At 46.8% G+C, this 16,635-nt stretch overlaps 5 protein-coding genes across 5 annotated transcripts; 3 read left to right on the plus strand and 2 right to left on the minus strand.

The window, feature by feature from the left end:
* Positions 1–29: 29 nt before the first annotated feature.
* LOC132263493 (type-1 angiotensin II receptor-associated protein-like) lies at positions 30–3,537 on the minus strand. The gene is made up of 5 exons (XM_059763276.1): positions 3,438–3,537; positions 1,938–2,169; positions 1,699–1,845; positions 1,570–1,639; positions 30–1,481 (listed from the first exon to the last, which is right to left on the minus strand). The coding sequence occupies exons 2-5, from the start codon at positions 1,980–1,982 to the stop codon at positions 1,270–1,272; spliced, it is 474 nt and encodes a 157-aa protein (XP_059619259.1). The 5' UTR covers positions 1,983–2,169; positions 3,438–3,537; the 3' UTR covers positions 30–1,269.
* On the plus strand, positions 2,362–9,906 carry LOC132263491 (immunoglobulin domain and leucine-rich repeat-containing protein 2). Its single transcript, XM_059763274.1, has 3 exons — positions 2,362–2,651; positions 4,251–6,332; positions 7,492–9,906. Exons 2-3 carry the CDS (start codon positions 4,345–4,347, stop codon positions 8,720–8,722), a joined length of 3,219 nt encoding a protein of 1,072 aa, XP_059619257.1. The 5' UTR covers positions 2,362–2,651; positions 4,251–4,344; the 3' UTR covers positions 8,723–9,906.
* Positions 9,907–10,051: 145 nt separating this feature from the next.
* LOC132262325 (X-ray repair cross-complementing protein 5) lies at positions 10,052–12,523 on the plus strand. The gene is made up of 3 exons (XM_059761575.1): positions 10,052–10,169; positions 10,225–10,574; positions 10,632–12,523. Exons 1-3 carry the CDS (start codon positions 10,152–10,154, stop codon positions 12,379–12,381), a joined length of 2,118 nt encoding a protein of 705 aa, XP_059617558.1. The 5' UTR covers positions 10,052–10,151; the 3' UTR covers positions 12,382–12,523.
* Positions 12,408–14,827, minus strand: LOC132262326 (transmembrane protein 184C). Its single transcript, XM_059761576.1, has 5 exons — positions 14,468–14,827; positions 14,353–14,389; positions 14,091–14,293; positions 13,610–13,684; positions 12,408–13,534 (listed from the first exon to the last, which is right to left on the minus strand). The coding sequence occupies exons 1-5, from the start codon at positions 14,728–14,730 to the stop codon at positions 12,556–12,558; spliced, it is 1,557 nt and encodes a 518-aa protein (XP_059617559.1). The 5' UTR covers positions 14,731–14,827; the 3' UTR covers positions 12,408–12,555.
* A 66-nt stretch (positions 14,828–14,893) lies between these two features.
* Positions 14,894–16,569, plus strand: LOC132261697 (syntaxin-5). Its single transcript, XM_059760623.1, has 3 exons — positions 14,894–15,629; positions 15,691–16,067; positions 16,127–16,569. Exons 1-3 carry the CDS (start codon positions 15,176–15,178, stop codon positions 16,499–16,501), a joined length of 1,206 nt encoding a protein of 401 aa, XP_059616606.1. The 5' UTR covers positions 14,894–15,175; the 3' UTR covers positions 16,502–16,569.
* The last annotated feature ends 66 nt before the right edge of the window (positions 16,570–16,635 follow it).

A 16,635-nucleotide genomic window follows, 5' to 3' on the forward strand; every position in this document is an offset into this window, starting at 1 on the left:
AGGTAATGACCGAATCGCACATTGTGATGACGCAGGAGTTAATCAATGAATTGCCATCACGTGTCTGTCAATGATTGTGTGCTCAATAAATTCTCACAGATTGGCTGACGAGAGAATTTAATTGATATGCAATTCCCACTGTTATTTCCCATCCCGCTTGCGATGCGTTCACAATTCTGGTTGCTCTGAAGACATTCAACATTAATGAAAGTGGCGGTGGGGCAGTTTTTGAGAGGGTGGGTCCCTCCTCGAAAGGAAAACAAAGCCAGGCTGGCACGCGATGTGGTCACCTGCATATGGAAATATTCACACACTTTCAACTCTCCAATTTTCCACAGCTTTTCAGCCCAAAACTCCAGTGCATATACATTTTTTATTGGTCACCCTCTTGGGAAGGAGGGAAACACAGTCATTACTTTGGACTCTGCCTGAGTTCATTAAATATAGAAAAATGAATTTTATCGTGACCTGTGTGACTTTTGAAAATGGAAAACCTTTTATTGTAGCATGGGAATGAGGTTCAAGAATTCTTTTTTGCCATTGTTTCCAAGGCAATTGTCGCCACGAGAGAATTCTTGGACGACAACAAGAGCCGAAGAGACTTAATTTATTGAGAAGAGTGAGATATTCTGCTTGATATGTTGACATGTGACTGTTATATGATAGAAAATTTCATCTTTCATGCCCATAGAAGCCCATAAAGTGCACCTCTATATCAAATATTAATTCATGAGTTTGCAATGACATGCAATACGTGACACGCTCCTCTTAGTTGCTCCCTTAATCACCGGTTTCCAATTGATTTTCCATTAGCCGAAGGGTGACATTGCTCATGGTAAGAGTACATTAATCAAATATATTAAATTCACTTAATATACAAAGCAACATTAGTACAACACTTTAGGTCTAGATAAGAATAATAAAAAGTTTCTTATTCAAGTGTCTTTTCTTCGTTTCTTGAGTTGTTTAATCTGCGTTGTCGTCATCGTAGAAATGATAAAGGAACAAAAACAATGAGATTACGTGCATCTTGTTATCTACAATTTTCTCCGAGAAGGTGATATAAATGGCCCGAGACGGAAACAATTAAATAACAATTTAGAAGGAAATATTAACAGATCACCACTGATGGAGAGATTACTCTGTGATTCATTAGTCGTCTGGCTAGTCTTATCGCCGGCTGAGGGCCTTCCCGGGCAAATTGCGCGCTGTTTTGAGACTGGGGTGGCTCACCTCCGCGTGACGGTGCCTTTTCCCATTGCCAAACCATTAAAATGTGACCGTTGTTGGGGGTTGTTGGTTTGTGGGGACACTCTGATTGGTCGTACGATCGATATCTTCATAACTTCGCTGCTCAGTGGTTGGAAAAATCGCGGCCGGATTGAGGCTGCCACCCCTCTCGGTGAGTTCACGCTGAAGCAGGAGGGTTGAGAAGGGCCTCGCGACCAAATTTATGATGGCAAAGGTCACTGACCACCAATCTGAGGTGGAAAGAAAACAAAGAGACGTGTTACAGGAAGTCGCCTTATCGCGATGGTGGCCCACATGGGGCGCACAATGGGGACTCACTGTGGGCGGAGAAGTACCCAATGATGCAGAAGAGATCCAGAAAGAAAGCAACAGCGTCAATGAGTGTGGCCTGCAAGGGAAGTGCATCATGAATTTCCAATCCAACAGCAAGTCATCTTTCTGACTCACCATGTAAACAGCGTCGACGGACTCTTTGACTTGCAGCGCCCAGAATAAGCTCACCATGAAGAAGACATTGTAGAAGAGGTACGCGGGTGGAGTCCAGCTGCTCAGCAGGGCATTCGAGATGAGTGTCAGGTGCAGAAAAGTGACGAGCTGCAGGAGTACAAATAAGGAATCAGCACACCATTTCCAGGCATAACAAATGTTGCGAAAGAGAAGAAATTCAACCATCTCCAGTGACTCACCTTCACTCGGACAAATGATGAGGACATGATGGCACGAAAATCCATGATTTCAGCCACTACTTTGCACTACAAGCGCTGCGTTGAAAGCGTTATTCGGGGAGGAAAATCTCCGTGATTTTCTCACTGCGTCTCGCAATCGCAAAACATCTCTGCCGAATGTCAGCTGGGCAGTCCGAAAATGTGGGACACTCCGAAATGTTGTTGCGCGCTCGCCGCGAACTTTTCAAATCGACTGAACGAGCAAGAAGCAAAAAAAATGGTTTAAATTGTTTTTATGAGGAATTGCTGGAAAATTGTTGATTACACACAATATGATAATTAAATTAAATTGTGTTGCAATCATTTTAGCAAATTTCACACGGTTTTACGAATTAAAAAATGGTTGTGGTTTTAATTTTTATTTTTTATACACTCTTTCAAGAATAATTACTCTTAAATCAGTTTTTGTGTCATAAAATACAAATATTTCCTTTAGTCTAATTCCCTCGTGGAAAATTTCAGTGGAAATTATTCGCCATTGAAACCCTGGCTGTCCCAAAAGTTCGCCGTGGAGTGTCAGATGGGATGGACTTGTATTTTATGTGTGGGCTAGAGTGGTGCGTGCAAGCGTAGTGCTGTGAAAAATCTTAAAAATTGTGCATAAAACCCTCTCCAGTGGCAACTGCAGCATATGCAAAATCATCCCTATGGGCTACTTCAGCGACTAGAGCACCCGTAAGTACGCCATGTGGGCGCAATGGGGCCACAAAGGGGCGACATAAGGGAGACCCCACGGAGTGTCTCTGCATTGCCCTGCAGTTGAGACTTTGCAGAGAAACTTTTCCTCCCATTTGGCTTCGCAATTGCACAAAACTGCATTTGCTCTCGATTTGCCAAACCATTACATGGTCGACCGTGTATTGGGCACTTCTTTGGGGGGCATCGGAGCCACTCGCCAGTGCGTTATGCAAAGAAAAAAAAAAGTGGCGAGGAGGGATTTATGTAACACAATTCCAGTCTCTTGGTCGAGCATTTTCAGCAAATAGCGACACTTTTGTGGCTTTTCCTCCGCCAGTGCCCGCGCGCTAAGCAGTCGCCAAAGGTGGCCCGCGAGTGGATCGAGTAATTGGGCTGGTGGGCTGTTTTCTGGGAGACTTGTTGATCGGCCGCCAAGGTCAAGTGTGGGCAATGGGAGCCAAACTGCAGGAGCGTGTCCCATATTGACTCCCAATCGAGGAGAAGCGCCTTTCGTTGATCGCTCTTCATCAATTATTACCACTGCGGCGCTATTTTCGACCAAATGAATTGGTATTTCGTGTCCTTCGGCACTTGTGTGGACGTGGCAAACGGAAAAGCTCTTTTCTTCGCAGGATTACCAACACAGGTATTTTCCTGCACAAGGAATATTTTTGCATGGAACGCAATTATGCTGGACGAGAGAGAATTTCTCACCAAATTCGCTGATTCGTGCTGAAATTTATCTCTATAATATTCCCTCAAGCGGAAAATGAGCCAATTTACCAATTTTTGGGGAATTCTCCAATGAAATCCGTCACATCAGCTTGAAAGTTTCTAAATGAAACTCCACAAGTTTTAACACTAACCAGCAGACTTGAAGAAGTTGTTTGGGAAACTTTTCAAAACATTGCTGGCAATATAATCTGGAGTACTCGAAGTATTTCCAAATCAAGCTCTTTATTGGTCTCTATAACTCTTCAAAGTCCGCCTCTTTGTTTACAAGATTATCTTCAAAGATATGACGAACTCTTCTAGTTGTTGCGATCTAACACAGATTCCAGAGTTAGATTGGAACTCTAATAACGCAACATTGGAGAGATTTTGTGCTGAAAGCTTTCATTTGATTCATTCTGAAGAATCTTAGGAAATTCACGACGCATTAATTGCTCGACGTAACATTTTCTACGACATTGCGAAGTGGATAAGAAATCAAACGAAGAGACGCAAAAGACAGTGTCTTATAAAAACGCCTTATCGAATGCCATAACCATGTCTTGGGATTAGTTATGAATCTCCAAAATTTGCACTTTGCCTGGTCAGTGTTTTATTTTAGCCAGCGTGAATTGGGTTCAGTTAGGCAAATGTACAAAAAAGACTCACATTGAAGTCAAGTTGTTAGTCTGATCTATCTATTCTTCGCATTCTTCCTCAATTTAGTAGAGTTGTTGTGTAGATAAAAGCAGTCTTTATCAATCTCCTCCCTCGACCTCAGTGTGAAACTTACTCGGGCTTTTGTGAATATCAATAGATGTTTACGAGCGACAGTGTGTTTTTCAACGCTCTTATGCAATATGAATTTTCTTGTGCCTCTTTCAGAGCCCCTCCGCGCGGTGTCTTGCGAAATGTTTCTGGATCATCACCGAATAGTGGCTAAATGGACTAGTATTGTCACCGTGAATACGATTAATTTATGCGCAAGATGGGAATTGGACAACAGAGATGTGTTGTCCTGATATTGGCAATTTGTCTCCTGTCCATGTGCAGTGGCGCCTTAGGGCACTGCACGACAACCGCGACTTCCGGCAGGATTCTCTATTGCACCAATGCCACGCTTAGTGACGTCACTGGGCGGTTCTTCGCCGGACAATCCTACAGCGAGATTATCCTGAGAGACATCGCGAATGCCGACAAGAAGGTGCTTCTGAGCCTAAACAATGAGAACGAGACGGAGGTGCTGGTGTGGACCGGCAGTGGAGTCGCTGATGGGCAGTTTGAGGGGCTGATGAGCGAGAAGAGGAGATTCTCGCGACTCCGGAAGCTGGATCTCAGCGAGAATGACATTGCGCGCGTGCCTGAGAGGAGTTTTGCCAAATTAATCAAACTGAAGATCCTTAATCTGTCTGGGAATCGCATAGCAAACGTGTCCGCCAATGTCTTTATGGATCTACAGTCGCTGAATGAGTTGCACTTGGCCAGAAATCACCTGGAGAGGATTTCAACGACCACCTGGAGCCCTTTTGGGTACTTAAAGCAACTCCTTGTGCTGGATCTGGCGGACAATGTGATTAAGGATCTTCCGAGACACACCTTTCGTGGCCTGGAGACGCTGAAGCAGCTCCACTTGCAGCGGAATCAACTCACAGTGGTGCCATTTCAGTTGTTTGCCGACATTGGAGCCATTGAGATGCTGGATCTCTCCCACAATGGCATCGTGTCCATCCTTGATAATCACTTTATTGAAAATGGGAGGCTCCAAGTGCTGAACATGCAGCATAATCACTTGGTTTCAATCCTCAAAAACACATTCAATGGACTGAGTCGCCTCACTTATCTCAACGTAGCGGAGAATCGTATTAATTTTATCGACCGAAATGCCTTTAGCAGTCTCGAGGAGCTGAAATACCTTAATATTAGTGGGAATCATCTATTGATTTTGTCCTCAAGTGTCTTCAGTGGGCTCACATTGCTGGAGCAGCTTGACATGAGCGGTAATCCGTTTGAGAACCTCCCAAATGGCATCCTTATGCATCAGTATGCCCTCAGGGAGTTCACCTTGAGCCGCACAGGGCTCAAGAGGCTGGGGAATCTCGCGGCCAGGCACAATGGGACCCTCAATCGAGACATCTTGAGGCAGTTGCGAGTGGTTTCCATGCGGGAGAATGTCAATCTCACATGCCTGGACGGCAGTGTCCTGGCAAATCTCCCATCTGTTGAGATTCTCCACCTCACGGGTAGTCAGATTGCGGAGATGCCCAAGGAGATTGGCGATCTGACGACTCTGCGAGTGCTTGACTTGAGTGGCAACGCCCTGACATTCCTCCCGGACACTGTGAACAAATTATCTCACCTGCGCTATGTCAATTTCATTGCCAATGACTTTGCGTGCGATTGTCGCATGCACTGGATGGTGTCGTGGATCAGACGCCTGATGGCGCAAGAGAACGACACAATGGACATCCTGGTGGAGTCAACGCATCACGATGCTGCCGTGATCAATCTGCATGATCTGAAGTGTCGCAACGGCTATCCTGGAGACATGCTGCGTGTCCTGCAGCAGTTGCACTGCTTCAAACCCTCCCTGATCCATGCATCACAGCCCAGGATGCATCTTCTGCAAGCTGATGCTACCCTCGAGTGCTCCTTCACGGGCAATCCCACACCCAATATCATCTGGGTGACGCCTCACAACGAAATCCTCCGCTATGTGCCGGATCCGGATATGAAGATGCTTGCGCCGGATCAGCAGCAGGAGAAGTATCAGCAGTACATTGAACTGCAATTCATCAACAGCACAATGGAGAAGAGGAACTACACGAGAAGAGAGACAATGCAGAGGAACTCCAGTGTTGACCTGCTGGAGAATGGATTCCTCAGGGTACACAATATCAGTCGCAGCGACAGTGGAACGTACACGTGCTATGCCTGGAACATCATGGGCCATACGAGCTCGGACGTGAGGTGAGTTGTTGGAAAGTTCACCATAATTGCCACTTCCTTTGTGAATTCTCTGCAAAGTTCATCATTTATTCATAAAAAAGAGTGCTTTTTCAATGCATCCGGGAAAGTTATTTTTAGTCAAAGAACTGTGTTTTCAAGAAAAACAGTTGTGAGTTAGAAACAACAGTTTTGTAATGTTGGTTTTAGCTTAAAATAGTGTTTAGAGTTTCTTCAAAGTTGGTATGCAAATCGCAAAATCCGCACATCATCTTGAAGGCTTTCTGTGTCCAAGCGAGAATGAATAATCAAGGAAATCCTTAATAAAACGAGGAAAAAAACGGGATTTCAAAATGAATGTTAGAAATTAAAATTAACATTTTTCTCTTTCTAATATTACATGCTTTTATACTTTGTCATTTCTCTAGAAATGCCACAAAGTCTTCAGTATGTTTAGAGTTAAACTGTTATCGAATTACTTCATAGACACACAATTAAATTAATTGTGAACATCATAAAAGTACCTCCACGATAGACCAATGGAAATTTCTCTAGCGATTCTATTAGCGGAAGGCCAGTGTTGTGTGTCATTTGAATAATTTTGCGTCTTGTGAACCATTTCACAGGCAGAGGAAGAAAACAGAGTGTGCTAATTGAATGATTTACACTTCCATCTGTTCATCTTCTCTACAGCACTGTAGTATAAAATGACGTTATGCTGGTAGTGAAGGTTGCGAGAGGGGCAATTTTATCTGTGCTTTCTTCAACTTTGTTCTGCAGATATTCTGTGTGTTTGTGTGTGAAATGCTTGCAAATTTGTGCGGTGAAACTGAATGAAATATTTATTTGATTCAAAATTGGGAAGAAGAAAAAAAAATTGAAAGCACTTGACTGTGAATTGCTGTCTTTTCTCTTTATTTCATGCTTGCTAATGAAGTGTTTTAGGAATTGTTGGCAATTCCTAATAGTTTCCCACTGAGAATGTGTGTCAAAAGAAATGTTTCTTCGGTCTTATTGTTTGGGAATGTCTTGTGGAAAGGAATTTACATAGGGCATTCCGGTGAGTCGTGTGTGTTCTTGAGCAAGTGCAGAGGAATATTTTGCGGATTATTCAACAATGACTGGCGCGCACTTGTTAGAATCAATAATAATAATGGTGCAAAATGATTTGCTATCTTTCCAGATTGTACATCGATCCCATTATCTTCTATCGCGTGAAAATTGGCAGCATAATTTGTGGAATAATCACGGCGGCGCTGTTTCTCACCGGGACGCTGATTGTGCAGCTGATCAGGAAGATCAATTCTCGATTCGGGCTGACGGACAAGTGCATGAAGAACTGCTGCGATTGCTGCCTGCGCGACAAGGCGACGCCGCGAGCCAGGCAGATCTATGCGATGCTGGACAGCATTGAGCACTACAAGAGCATGCAGCTGGAGAAGCTGCGCGAGAATTACGCCCAGCAAGTGCACAGGATCAAGGACAATTGCACGCAGCAGGTGGAGTGGATTCAGAACTCGTACAGCAGCCAGGCGAAGCACTTGAAGGAGATCAGAGACATCGGCACGCACCATCTCACGTCGCTGAGGGATCAATACTATGATCAGGTGAAGAGAGTGCGCGATTACTCCACCGGCCAGCTGAACTGGGTGAGGGAGAATTATGTGTTCCAGCGAAACAAGATCAGGAAGTTCAGTGCACATCAGGTGCTGCGAATCCGCGAGGGATACAAATATCAGCAGCAGACGCTGAACAAAGTGCTGGAGAATCTGCCGAGTTTCTACTTTGAGAACTGCCGCGGTCGCAGTGACGACGATGATGAGTTCGATGAGAACTTCGAAGTGTACCTCAAGACGAAGATGGACAAATTTTCGTCGCAATTCGACGCGAAGAACCACATGCTGCACCAGAAGCACCTGGACAAGATGCTGGAGAACTACTCGGTGCGCAGCGTGGACGACAGCAAGGCGTCTGTGTATTACACGCCGACGGGCGAGGAGAATCTCAATTCGCCGATGCTCCACACGTCGCCCATCCACATCAACTACATCAACAATGACGTGTGCCTGGACCTGCTGTTCCCCGAGGAGAGGCTGAAGCTGTACCAAAGCAACTTGGACGAGGCGGAGGCGGGCGACGTGGGCTGCAAGTGGGTGGACCCGCTCACCATCGATCAATACATCCGGCCCAAGGCGGCCAAGGGGCGGCACAAGCGACGACGGAGGAGCGCCAATGATCTCGCCATCTCCCTCCAGGATCTGACCGCGGTACTTAAGGAAGACACCAGCCAATCGTCCTGCAATCCATCCGACAAGCAAAAGTCCGCCTCCACCACGCTGAACAACAGCAGCGCAGACAGTGGCAATTGTCTCCTCCAGAGTAGCTCTAGTTTGCCCGTGATTGCCTCACCTTGACCTGTGGCAATTGCTAATCTAGTGATTAACCTCCTAATGTTAAGTAGAGTGTTCAATTAGGACTCATTTATCTCTTTTTTTTTGTGAAATAGGAAGAGGAAAAATCGTATTTATGCAATTTTTGTGTCTGTTGCACAGTGAAATTGAGAAGGGTTTCCGTTTGCTATCACTGTCCGTGGCCGCGGGAGATTTGCAAAGAAGAGGATCAACGTGTCTTCCTGATTCAGCCACTCCGGATGGAGGTTCTGCCCTTGTGTCTCCTAGGCTAAGGTTAATCTTATATCATTTTCTGAGCACTCAAGTTCCCAAAAAAAAACTGATCTTGGAAGTATTAATATAACGATGGATAATAATATATGTAATGAAAAGGCAGAACATCCATCCAGAATGATATCCTTAGTTGGTTAAGATACTCTGTTGTATTCCAAGTCCCTTATTTGGTTGATTAACTGGATCTCTTTGGGAACAATTCTGCAAAGGAAAGCAAAAAAAAAAGTATACGAAACTGACTCAGAGATTCCAATTACTTGTTCACTTTGCGTGTCGTCTTAAATCTCTAAAATCTAAAAGCACCGCTTGTATGTTTTAACAATTTGTAGATTAATTCATCAAGACTTAGCAGAAAGCTTCGGGAACTGATTATCTATTTACAAGAAAATTTTATGAAGCTCCCCTGCTAGTGAAGATATTTAGTTTAAAAAAAGAAATCTTATTTCAAATGCCACCTTCTTTGCAAGGATCTCCACACGCGCCACCGCAACACCCTGTCGATAGATCTTAAATCCTTTTGTAGGTGAATATATTTTGTGAGTCTGTAGTGTCCTCCAGATCAATGCAATGTCTTAAAGATTAGTAGATGGTTAAACCTTGCGTTAAGACTTTTTTCTTGCTCTGTACAGTTCCTAGAGGTAAATTGCACCTGGTTTTGCCCCGGAAATGTTCATTTTCTTAGGACTAAGAGGTGATTTTGTTCAATGTGGAAGTTACTTGTACATAAAAGAGGGTAAAAGAATCAAATTATTGACCAGAAAACATGAATTCCATGGGTGAAAAAATCACAAGTGAGACACCGATGGATATCGGAGAATGTGTTTGCAGGAAATAAAACAGGTCACCAGAGGCCATTCTTTGTATAAAAGGTACCTTTTGAGGGCGTATGAAATAAATTCTAATGAAAAAATTGACGATTTTGGTTTTTCAACGATTTGAGATGAATTTTGGCGGGGAAATGTACGTGAAAGTACAAAAAATCGCTACGCGTTATGAATTGAGTAGTGATGAATGAATGAATGAGGTGACAGTTCAGTCGGGTGTCCCAAAGCATTTCCCACTCGTTCTGCGGCGTCTTCCAATTTCACAACGCTCTGCAATTTCAGTGTTTTCCCTGCAGTTTCTCAAGAGTTTTCCCGACAAATTGTAGAAATCAGACATGGGGGCGTCTGGAAAGGTGAGTTTGAGGACAATTTCAACGAATTACCAATCAAATACTGCGGAATTTGCAGGAAGCGACAGTGATTGTCTTCGACTGTGGCTCGAGCACGGCGATGAAATGTGGCGAGGAGACCTTTTTTGACATCTCCAAGACGTGCCTTAAGAAAATTCTGCAGCGGAAGATCTTCGCGAAGCCAGACGATCAGGTGGGGTTGATCTTCATGGGTACAAATGAGAGCAGCAACGATTTGAATGCCGCGAATCCGGCAAAGTACAAGAACATCATCAAGGCCATGAACTTGACACAGACTTCGTGGGAAATGCTGGAACTCCTTGAGAACCACTTGAAGATTTGCCAGGCGGATGCTGACTGGACGGAGGCTCTTGAGGTGGCGCTGGATTTTCTTGAGAAAGAGACGCGGTAAGATAAGCCAATAACAGTTTGGATTATTTCAATTGAAATTGACTTTGTTTGCAGAGGAAAGAAGCTGAGTAACTTCCAAATCGTCCTCATCACGACGTTCTGCACCCTTCAGCCGCTCAGAGGAAAGGTAGACGATCTGGCGGAAGCTGTGAGGAGGTCAGGAGCGGACCTGAGCGTGATTACGCACAATCTGCAGTGCATTTCCGAGGAGGAGGTGATGTTCAGCCAGAAAGAGGGCAAGAGTGCCTCTCAGCAAGCGCACGAAGAGGCGATTGAGAAGCTCATTGATGATGTTGATGGAATCTTCTGCACCTTCTCCAACGCCCTGCCTCAATTGACATATTTCCAGCAGAAGAAAACGCGAGCAATGCCGTGGAATTGCGATTTAACAATTGGATCGCGGCTGAAGATCCAAATCTCAGCTTTTTTGTACACCAAGAAAGCCACGTATCTGAAGCCCTGGAAGACGGTATCGGAATACACGGAGGAACAGGCGCGAACTAACTATCAGCACTTCAAGGGCGGCGAGCAGTTCGAGCCACAGGCAGAGGAGCTGATCAAGGCTTACATGTACGGATCGACAGTGGTTCCTTACGACACTGATCTGGATGTGAGCTTCAAGACGTCCGGAAAGTGTCTGATGTGCATCGGATTCACGGCGGAGAAGTACGTTCGGCAGAAGCTCTTCTCGGGCACAGGAAGCAATGTGATTCTGCCGCGCAAGGCAAGTCCAGTGGATGCGCAGCTATTCACGTCCCTCGTGAAGGCAATGAAGAGCTTGGGAGTCGTCATGATTGCCCGCAGAGTGTACAATGTGAGGTCCAATCCAAAGATGATGGTCTTGATTCCGTCCGAGCAGAAGGGCGTCGACTTTCTCTCGATGATTGAACTCCCGTTCGGCGATGGTGTGGTTGATGTGCACTTCAGCAGCTTCTGTGACAAGAAAACCGAACCATCTGCAGAACAGTTGGACGCTGTGGACAAACTGATCGATGCGATGGATTTAATGGAGGCAACAGAAGATGGCCAGGAGGCCTTTTCGCAAAGGAACACACTCAATTTGCCAGCGCAGTTTCAGTACAGACTTCTAACCGCCAGAGCGTTGAATCCTTCTCAGCCGCTGCCCAGTCTGAGTGAGGATCTCAAGGAGCACCTCACAGTGCCGCAGAAGATCCGATCTGCCGCCCAGGAGGCGGCTGAAGGCGTGAAGAGTGTCTTTGAACTCACACCAAAGCAGCAAACGAAGAAGGATTTGTGGCTCAAGAAGCTCTTCAAGCCTGTGGTGAATCCCGACGAGGCGCCAGCTGCGGAAAATGCGGATGAGGACCCCGCGAGAGTACTTAGTGTTGTGGAGAGTAGCATTGTTGAGGTGGGAACAGTGACTCCAGCGGAAGATTTCGCCTTCTTGATGCATCGCGGTGAGAAGTTCTCCAGTCTCTGCGCTCAGATTCAGGCGGTCATCTCTAGTCTGGTCTTCAGCGCCACTGTTCTGCAGCGCGAGAAGGTCGTCAAGGCGATGGTGGCTCTCCGGGAAGGATCGAAGGTCATGCATGCGACTTACAACTACAACGACTGGATCACAGAGTTCAAAAACCGCCTCGTGGAGCGCAAGAAGGGCGACTTCTGGACTGATGTGATTGTCCAGGAGAATCTGGGCCTCGTGTCGGCTGCTGAGCACTCAGATAGCACAATCACAGAAGAGGAGGCTAAAGTGTTCTACGAGATCGACACAGAAGCCGCCACGGCCACAGCGTCCGGCACTGGAGCCGGTGGAAATGTGGATGATCTCTTCGATGACATGTAACGGCGTTCATCCGAATAATACACCGATTAACACACAACATAAGCGAACATAAGCATTCCTGGCTTATCACGGATTTCTTATATTTTTGGATAAATATCTCTGGAACAGTTGCATCAGTCATACATAAATTGTTTGAACAATTCTCTTTTCTTAATCGATAAACCCTAGCGCACTTCACTCATTCAGATGAATTCTGTCATTTTCCAAGCCCTTAATGTCGATGCCCGCAAACTCCTCCGTGGGCGTGCTCAGCCAGTCACTGGCGCCGCTGTCTGATTTGGGAATTCCACCCACATTCGTGGAACTCGTGTCGCTCTTCGAGTTTGTCCTGGAGGACACTGTGAGGAGATTTTCGGAGGCATCGTTGAAGGGATTATCGTTGCCTGGCGCTCCGCGATGGGGCGACGTGGGCTTCGTGGGCTGCGCAATTGGTTTGGCGAATGTGGAGTCTATGGCGCCGTATCCCTGCTTCTGCCCATGTCCCGTGGTCGATGATATGGACGTGATGTTGGCCACATTCCTCATGCCGCTCTGGTAGTAGGTGGTCGATGGGCCCTCGGGCGGATTGACGCCCGTGGAGATGAGATAATCGTGCTCAGTGGTGCCGCGCGCCATCTGATACGATGTCCTGCCGCGCAGCCGACGACTCAGGGAGCTTCCCACCACTCCCAAGTGCTCACTCACGTCCTGCTGCACATCCGAGAAGTCCAGCATGGACGTGATGGCGGTCATCCAGTTGCGGTCGCTGTTGAAGTGTGGAATGTTGATGTGGAAGGGATCGTGCGGAAAGCTGTACTGGTGCGCAATGGCGGCCAGGAACATCTCAATGCAGATGAGAAAGTTCTGCAGCTTCGCCGACAGATCCTGGTAGCTGTCGTGCTCGTCAGAGCCAAAGATGTTGCTGATGACACCGAAGTACACGAGGAAATTGATTATGACGCCCTGGAAGAAGGAGAAGAACACCACGGCCTTGATGCAGAGGAACTTGGGCAGCGGTCGCATCGGCTGCAGCTCCACTTTGTTGGCCTGGTAAAAGAGCACGAGGCAGTACATTGCACAGAACTGGGATAGATTGTTCACGACCAGGATGTAGGGATAGGCGACATTGGCGCTAAACAACCCCTCGCCGTAGACGCCACCCAGTTCACAGGCCCTGCGCCAAGAGAGAGAGAGAGAGAGAGAGAGATCATTAGATTCCAGCCGTGGCACAGCGATTAGGAAGACTTACACTGACACGAAGGTTGTTATGGGACGAATGACGGTGTACTGAAGAATTCCGTGTTTGCAGTTGTGGATAAACTCCCTGCAAAGGTGGATGAGAAAATCAGTATTTGCTGTGAAGCATTGACCTAGAAAGTGTTTAGAGAGTGCGGAAAGTGTCTGTCCTCGCCAATGTTTTATCTCTATAGAACGCAGCTTTGCCTCGGAAAACATTTTTGGCTGCCGTGATAACACATTGATAAAGGAAGCAAACGAAGCACTCCTAAAGAGTCATAATAAAATCAGAGTCATGAAACTTCAATTGTTCTTCTTGCAGAGAAACAGAGATGTTTGGAAAATTGTTCATGCATTTCGACACTTTCAACTTCTTCACGAAGTTGAATTTCGTGGCTCTGAGAGAAAGTTGCGCGAACGATCAATGTGACTCAATGAGATTTTGATGAAGTCTTAATTAATGCGAGGATGATTCATCTTAGAACTTGACGTACGTTCCCATTTCCCAAGGGCGCATCCAGCAGAGCGGAAAGAGATGCTTCACCGAGGGCTTCAGCTGCATGTTCGCCTCCAGATCCATTTCGAGATTCAAGTAGTTCAGCAGATACACCATGAAGTTGTAGATCACGTACGCTTCGTAGCATTCGCGGATACTGTCCATGTAGATGACATGGGCGGGAAAGAGCAAGCCCAGAAGCTGCAAGGAGATAAAAGGCTTTAGAATGCTGCGCAGAAGTCTCTCCACTCACGTCTTACCGCATTCAGCGCGTAAATGGGGACCATCCACAGGATCCTGGAAGGGAAAACACAAGGTGTGTTCATAAATTGTGTGCTTGAAGGGCTTGAAGTCATGCAGACAAAGGCACTTTACCTCACAATGTGCTTCTGGAGGATGGGCTTCGTGTAGTTGATCATGTGCTGTGTGATGTGCCAGAACGATATGGGCAGTGCTGTGAGGACAAACAGCCCGCCAATGAGGATGAGCTGGTCCTTCCTGGTGAAGCCATCCTTGACGGAGTTGACGATAAGCAGGGGCACAACAATTATCGCGAACAGTGTGTAGCAAACAATGAGCAGAGGGCGTATCCAGATGCGCCATCGGGAGAAGCAATTGTTGCATCGCTCGGTGCACATGTTTTTCAAATCACCAGCACCAGATGCACCACAGGAAAGAGCATTATTTCTCTCGCAACACAGACTGCAGAACTGCGTTTGTTTTTGTTGTTGCACTTTCACTGACGTCTGTCCCAAATTGTGTCCCGCGCTTCGCCACAGTTCGCCGCCAATGGAAATTGCCCTCGTCACGTCACTGTCGCATAGAGAAAAAATTCCTTATTCACTTTTGAGGCACTTTCCGCGTCCAAATTTCACATTTTGGCCTCTATATCGCTGTGATTGATTGTTGGTTATCGTGGTGAGTGGTGTTTTGTCCAATTGTGCCACGAGTTGCATCATTTCGGGAGTGAAATCTGTTTGACAGCGAAACCTCCACGGATCACACTCCTTGACAATAGAGAGCTTCGCAAAGCGAGAAAATTCAGCTGGGTTTTCAGCTAAAAATTATGGTGTTGTCCTGCCAATGTCCGCTCGGCATCGTTTTCCCGGCCATGAGTCCGGTGACAGTGTGATAACTTTCGTGAATGTTGAGGAAGAGGCTGAGAACAAGTATCAGAAGAAGAAGGCCGCCTGGTCGTTCAATCCTGCCCAATTGTCGGCCTCTATTAAAGCTTTCGCGGGCTCAGTTCAGGAGTCACCCAGAGAGCCGCCCAAGGAGACCGCGCCCGATCCCTCGGATTTTGATTTTCTCGACAAGGAAGAGGAGGAAATCATCGTGATGACGGCCAGAGACAGAACACTGGAATTCTCCAATGCCATCCGCTCGATGCAGGGCAGGAATATCGCCCGGGCGGTGAACATCAGAGATCCCCGAAAGGCGCAGCAGATGCAGAGCTACTCGGAGTTCATGATGGTGGCGAAGGGAATTGGGAAGAACATCGCGAGCACGTACACGAAACTGGAGAAACTGACACTGCGTGAGTTCCATCCTCTCTTTCACTCTATTTTTCCCTCACTCACCTTTTCGACCTCTTTCAGTGGCCAAGAGAAAGTCTCTCTTCGACGACAGACCGGCAGAGATTCAGGAGTTGACGTACATCATAAAAGGCGACCTCAACTCCCTGAATCAGCAGATCGCGAAGCTGCAGGACATCGGCAAGAGCCAGAGGCGCTCCAGCAGTGGGAAACACTTGTTGTCACATTCCTCCAACATGGTTGTGGCTCTCCAGGCTAAGCTGGTGAACATGAGCAACGACTTCAAGCAGATCCTGGAGGTGCGCACGGAAAATCTCAAGCACCAGAAGACCCGGCGGGACCAATTCAGCCAAGGACCCGTCACCAACTCCCTGCCGCCGTCCTCGATGCGCGGCTCAAGCCAGGGAAGTCTTCTGCTCAGTGAACAGGACCAGGATTCGGTGAGTCTCCCCAGTGTCTTGGTTCCGTGTGAATGCTACTGAAAGAGTCCTCTGAACAGGTGCACATCTCCCTGGGAGACAACGCCTCGGCATCACAGCCTCTGCTGCCGCGCCAGCAAATGCAGCAGCAGCTGATGCTGTACGATGAGTCTGATAACTATGTGCAGCAGCGCGCGGAGACCATGCAGAACATCGAGAGCACAATCGTGGAGCTGGGCGGAATCTTCCAGCAGCTGGCGCACATGGTCAAGGAACAGGAGGAGATGGTGGAGCGGATTGACAGCAATGTTCAGGACACGGAGCTCAACATTGAAGCGGCTCACGGAGAGATCCTCAAGTATTTCCAGAGCGTCAGCAAGAATCGCTGGCTGATGATCAAGATCTTCGGCGTTCTCATTATGTTCTTCATCTTCTTTGTTGTCTTCATGGCGTAGCCGCAGCCACGCGCCATGGAAGACATTCTGTAAATGTTTATGCAAATAGAGGGGAATATTTAACAAAACGAAGGAGGCATTTTTCTTCAATTATTGCAATTTGTCCAAAAGCGCAGCAACTGAGTAAGCAGTTC

This window comes from Phlebotomus argentipes, unplaced genomic scaffold, assembly GCF_947086385.1.
Source record: "Phlebotomus argentipes unplaced genomic scaffold, Phlebotomus argentipes genome assembly contig_15, whole genome shotgun sequence".
NCBI classification, from domain to species: Eukaryota; Metazoa; Arthropoda; class Insecta; order Diptera; family Psychodidae; genus Phlebotomus; species Phlebotomus argentipes.